This window comes from Octodon degus, unplaced genomic scaffold (assembly GCF_000260255.1).
Source record: "Octodon degus isolate 3935 unplaced genomic scaffold, OctDeg1.0 scaffold00380, whole genome shotgun sequence".
Classification (NCBI taxonomy): domain Eukaryota; kingdom Metazoa; phylum Chordata; class Mammalia; order Rodentia; family Octodontidae; genus Octodon; species Octodon degus.
This window is the reverse complement of record NW_004524956.1, coordinates 668,440-674,816: the sequence shown is the minus strand read 5'-3', so window position 1 is coordinate 674,816 and position 6,377 is coordinate 668,440. Positions and strand designations below refer to the sequence as shown.

The following is a 6,377-nucleotide window of genomic DNA, read 5'->3' as shown; positions in this document are numbered from 1 at the left end:
GTGCACCCTCATGGCAGCTTCCTCCTGGATTCTTGGCTCCCTTGATGGTATAATTGTCATCATAGTTACAATGTCCTTCCCATACTGTGGAGGTCGGGAAATACCCCACTTTTTCTGTGATACCCCTGCCCTGCTCTCACTTTCATGTGCTGACACCAGGATATTTGAAAAATTGATGTTTTCCTGCTGTGTGATCATGCTCGTCTTCCCCCTAGCAATCATCATGGCTTCCTACACTCGTGTAATCCTGGCTGTCATCCGCATGGCATCCGGGGAGGGGCCCTACAAAGCTTTTGCCACCTGCTCCTCGCACCTCCTGGTGGTGGGCATGTACTACGGAGCAGCGATGTTCATCTACATGAGGCCCATGTCTGCGCGGTCCCCCACCAGGGACAAGATGGTGTCGGCCTTCTACACCATCCTCATGCCCATGCTGAACCCCCTCATCTACAGCCTGCGCAACAAAGAAGTGAGCAGAGCTTGGATGAAGGTGCTGGGGAGGGGCAAATCCTCAGAGCAGTTGGCCTAATTGCCATTGCTGTCGGATCTGCTTACTGATTAAATTTCCAAATACAACCAATTCAAATCAATATTCTAAGTATATTATTACTCGCAATGAAAGTGTGGTAACCTACAAAAAATGTTTAAAAAATGAAAAAAACATAAAAGTTAGATTATCAATAAATATTTGTGTCCACAATAAGTGGAAAAAATATAAAGATTGTCCAAAAATCCCTAAGTACATCATTTCTTCCCTTCACACTGTCTTGTTCTCTGGTGAGTTTCTAATGCACAGCAATTTAACTTTTAACAGCCCACAACGTACATTAATATGAATTTATTGGTGAAAATGATGAACTTTGAGAACACAGAAAGCAGCAAATTGCATGGAAAGTTATAAGCCTTCTTATATGATTATGAGTAATGCTTATTAAATTGAGCTGCACCCTGGGAGACCCTGCTCTCCTTGCTGAGCTTTTTCATCGTTTTCAGCATATTTCCCTTTGCTTGGCACATTAGGCTTGCACACGTGCACAAGTGTCCTGGGAAAATAAATATGAATCTAGACTTTCCACATCAAGGTTTTCTCATCATTATTTGGATCAAACATGCAAAATTGCATGGAATGTGATCTTTGTCAAAAGTCTGAATTTCCTGTAGCCCAGAAGCATGCTATGGATTGATTATGTGATACCAATATGTATATGTACCAGTGATGTTAGTCATATAAAGTATCAGTTAATTATGGAGATTTTATATAGTTGCTATAACATACATTTGAACTGCTCTTCTCAATCTTTGTCATAACTCATACACTATGTTCGTTTTGTTTTGTTTCATTACAATTTCCACAATCTTGACCTTCCAAAGAGCAACTGTTTAAATGTGCTAGTTCGTATGCATGTAAGGGCCAGCCATGTCTCAACTCTGTCTTGTGCTCAAGGCTTTACAGCATAACACTCTAGTACTGCATGTAATGTACAGGTCTTTCTGTGTTGTTTAGATTTTTCTCTGCTTTTCCCATTTATGTTTGTTCATGCTGCTAAATGTTGACTCATGTGGAAACTGTGGGTAAAAACTACTGCTTAATGGCTAACATAAAATATTCTAGAATTCAGTCTAACAGTTCACTTATATTATTTATTACAAATTGTGAATAAGGCAGTGGTCATGGATATATTTGTTGTACAGAATTTAGTGAGGATTTGTTAAAAAGATAACGACCATTGATGATATAATTCATAGGTTGAAAAGACAGTGGTTCTGCTATATCTCATGTATAAGCACAAGGAAATTGTTAAAATACGTATGAAGCAGGAGAAAGACAAATGAGGAAGGGAGTGCAGGTGAAAACATGGGTAGAAACTGACAAGGATATCTGAATTGGAGTGAGGAGAAGGACATGATGAATTCAATCATTGCCAGTTTTGGTTAAAGTCTTGTAGAAATACAAGAAGATGCTTCTAGTGTGTTCCTAAAAATAAAATGTTGTTCAAGTGAAATGTGAGGCAAGATCTTATACTTTCAAAAGATATACCTAAGAAGGTGATATTTAGAAACACAGGTAGAGATACAAACATTTATGAAGTATAGATATTAAGGAACAGTGCTGTTTTCACAATAAGAGTCAACTCTGCATGGAATGTGTATGTGTACTACATGTGAGTATGTAATAAATATATATGGATTCTATGTACATATATTTTCAATTTTCTCCAAAATATACAGACTGGAAAAATGAACAGAAAGAACAATTTATAAATGTAGACAAATAACTTATTTTTTAGTTAGTTTGTTTCTGTATTTAGGGCAGGGTCTACGAAGTATTCAGGGTCTCACTACACAGATCGGACTCGTACTGATTCTCCTGTTTACAACCTCACAAGTGCTGGGATTGCAGGTGCGCGCCACTATGCCCAGTGTTCATCACCACCTCAGTGTGCCCCATGGGTGGGACTGGCACAGCACACGAGGATTGAACCCCAGCCACTGAGCTCTGCCTAAGCAGGCGCATTAGTCCGCTGAGCTATCAGGCCTGCCCAGGTAATTTAAAAGACTATTTTGTAATAAATATTTTGGCCAATTAGTCTGTGTGTTAATCTGTATTTATGATAATTAACTTCATAGTGACATTAGAAAAGAAATTTAAATGAAGCTGGCATAATGAAAAAGAGATGAAAGGAAGAGGAGATATTATGTATCTTCTGTCCATAAATGTTATTTACTGAAAAGGTGTACATATTCAAATTACAAAATGAAATGTCAAATTATTCCTATTTGAAAATCATGAGATTTTTGACACAGAATACACTAAACCTACTGGGAAAACTTTATTTCTCATAAATAAATTCAGTGAAGTTGTAGAATATAAGATCAATGTAAAGTTCAATAATTGTTCTATACAACAATAATGAAATCAAACTGGAAAATGAGTCTCATCAATATTCAAAATTTAACCAAGTAAAAGAATGCATCAATAAAAATCAGAAGACAGATCTGACACTTGCAGAGCAAGGGACCATGAGGAAGGGACCGCCTCCTCCTGGGCATCAACAACCCTGGAGCATGTCAGAGGCCCTGAGCATGATGTTTTCATAAAGGCATAACTTCTGGGAAAATCAATGAAAGTTTACACACTAATAATTAACTTAATGGCCAGACAATGGACCTGCATGAGTGCTAAATACCTTGAAATACAACCAGTGAAAGGAGGTGGTGAAAAGGCCAAAAAGTATCCAAAAATATAAGGAAATCCTTAATAAGATGCTAAATTTATCCAGTGCAGGAAGAACTAGGCACTGGGCAACCAGCTCGGTCAGTGGAGCTCAGCTGTCTCACTCCTCTCCCTAAATGACATAACAGGACCCAAGGAGAATGATGACCATACAGCATGACCCAAACAAAGATGGACATGGTGGACTGCTGAATTTTTTTTTAAATTTGGGAAACTTTTAAAAATCACTCAAAGTTTGGCAAAATTCCCTAACTAAAATTGAAGATAGACATTTAGACCTTGAAGACAGGTTGGCAGCTAGCAATCACAGAAGAAAAGATTTATTTAAAAATAAAAAAAAAATGGAAATAAGATTTGAAGACCTATAAGATGATATAAAGTAAAACAACATAAGACTGATAGGGTTTTTTTTTTTGCCACATGTCCCACAAGAATGAAGAGCATTCTTAGCAATCAGACTGTCCACATTCTAGAAAATGTCAATACCACTCTGAAAGGACACACAGTTATTGTGTAGGGCCCCAGAAGAACCCTTCAGAGAGACTTCAAACACATCAATGTGGAACTCAATCTCTTGGGAAGGAAAAGAAGAGGCTCCTGGTTAACAGAAGGTGGGGAAACAGGAAGGAGTTGGCGACTGTCCGCACTATCTGTAGCCATGTACAGAACATGACCAAGGGGGTCACGGTGGGCTTCCTTTACAAGACGAAGCCTTTGTGTGCTCACTTCCCCATCAACGTCGTTATCCAGGAGAATGGGTCTCTTGTCGAAATCTGGAATTTCTTGGTTGAAAAATACATACGCCGAGTTCATATGAGGGCAGGTGTTGCTTGCTCAGTATCTCAAGCCCAAAAAGATGAGGTAATCCTTGAAGGAAGTGACATTGAGCTTGTTTCAAATTCAGCTGCTTTGATTCAGCACACCACAACAGTCAAAAACAAGGATATCAGTATATTTTTGGATCGTATCTGTGATTCCGAAAAGTGAACAGGTCAGTGGGCAGATGAGTAGGATCCAAGAGCCACAGAAGCAATCTTCTGGGTTGTACAACCAATCTGTGATATTTGGATGAGACAATAAAATATCTTTATTAAAGAAAAAAGACTGATAGATATCAAAGAAAAAGCAAGTGTCATTACAAATAACTTAGAAAAACACTATTTACACAAGAAATAGCACTCAGTATCCCAAATAGAGGAACAGAATCCTACACAGAGATAAATAAGGCATTTATTATCTTATTAGAAACAGCCATAGCCAAAATAAAACTACACCCAGACATATAATAATTGAGATACCAGAAATTCTGTACAAAAAAGGAAGAATCAAAGCTGTTTGAGAAAATAAAAAGGATCAACTATAAAGTAAAACCCATGAAACTCATGGCCAATCTGTAAACACAAACCTTCAAGTCAATCAGACCATGAAGTGAAGTATTTCAAGTCCTGATAGTAAACAACTTCCACCCCAGATTGACATTCCTTCCAAAACTGAATTAATGACAATGATTCCAAGAGCAACATAATAGAACCTCACCACACAGGACAAGCAACTAAATAGAAAGGAAAAGCTAGGAACAAACATCAGGAAAATAACAGAGCAAGAGGAAGACAATAAATAGCATTTATAACCACCAGTGCAAATGACTTCAATTCAAAAAGAAAACAAAAAAGAAAGAAACACATTGGCAAACTGGATAATGAAATAAGATCAAATAATATACTATATAGAAGAAACATATTTTACTCCAAATGAAGTTATAGATGGAAAGTCAAAGGATGGAAAAGAATTCTCTCTGCAACAGGAACACGGGCAGAGGCAGGTGTAGCTTTGCTCTTTGCACATGCTGTGTACTGCAAACCAAGGCTGATCAAAACAGATAAGAAGGTCACTATGTAGTTGTTAGAGGAAACTTTTGAGGGAAAGATAACAATCACAAATATATGTGCATCTATTTAAGGAGCATACAAGTATATTAGCCACTATTAATGAACAAAAAAAATCAATTAAGCAACACCACATTTGTAATGAGGGAACTTAGTAAACCATTGTCACAAACACGTAGATCAGATATACAAATTCAGCAAGGAATAACAAAACTGAATGAAATGGGATGGTTAGATTTAGTAGGCATATACTGATCATTCAAATCAAAAGCATCAGAAAACACACTCTTCTTAGCTGCTTTTCAGCTGCGTCAATCTCTTATCCGGACCATATACTAGCCTATAGAACATTCTTAAGTAAATGCAAATGAATTGAAACTACTCCATGCTTATTATATGATAACAGTGCAAATAGCTAGGAAATTAATTTCAAAATGAAAAAAACAGTACGAACACAGATAAATTAAATAATACCCTCCCAAACAACCTGTCACTCAACAATGAAATTAAAGAAGAAATTAAGCTATATCTACAAAGCAACTTCACAAAATCAGCATGGTACTGGAAAACAAAAACAAAAAACCCAGACTTAAGGATCAATGGAACAGAATAAAAGGCACAGATACAGCTCCGAACACACTCAGCCATCTTATCTTTGACTAAATGGCCAAATATGTTCAATGAAAGAGATCGCCTCTTTAACAAATGGTGCTGGAAAAATGTCTCTCTATATGCCCAAAACTAAAACTAGACCTGGGTCTATCACCAAGCATTAAACTAAAGTCTAAATGGATTAAAGATCTAAACATTAGAACAGAAACACTAAATCTCCTGGAAGAAAAAGTAGGTGGAGATTTTGAAGAGATAGGGGCAGACAAACATTTCAGGAACAAAAATAAAACTGCACAGGAAATATTTCAAAGAATCAACAACTAAGACCTCCTCTTACTGAGAAGTTTCTGCACGTCAAAGGAAATTACTAACAGAGTGAAAAGACAACCTACAAACATGGAAAAAAAATCTTAACCAATAATCCCTCAGACCAAGATTTTCTATCTAGAATATATAAAGAAATAAAAAAAATTAGAGCCTCAAAATTTAAAGACCCAATATAAAAATGAGCATCTTAGATGAATACACACATAATGTAAGTGTCTAAAAGAAGAAATAAAACCTGAAAGGCCAAGCACATCTAAAATGAAACAAAAATTCCAATACAATTTACCAGAATCTGTGGGACTCAAAGAATGCACAGG

The 6,377-nt window shown here is 36.8% G+C and overlaps 1 protein-coding gene and 1 pseudogene across 1 annotated transcript in view; both read left to right on the top strand.

Moving 5' to 3' along the window:
• LOC101559947 (olfactory receptor 2M5-like) overlaps positions 1-529 on the top strand; it is an 11,174-nt gene extending 10,645 nt beyond the window's left edge. Inside the window, exon 3 of the mRNA XM_012513243.1 lies at positions 2-529. Coding sequence (XP_012368697.1) covers positions 2-529 — 528 coding nt within the window. The remainder of the gene's footprint in view (position 1) is intronic.
• A 3,139-nt stretch (positions 530-3,668) lies between these two features.
• LOC101586239 lies at positions 3,669-4,222 on the top strand (annotated as a pseudogene).
• The last annotated feature ends 2,155 nt before the right edge of the window (positions 4,223-6,377 follow it).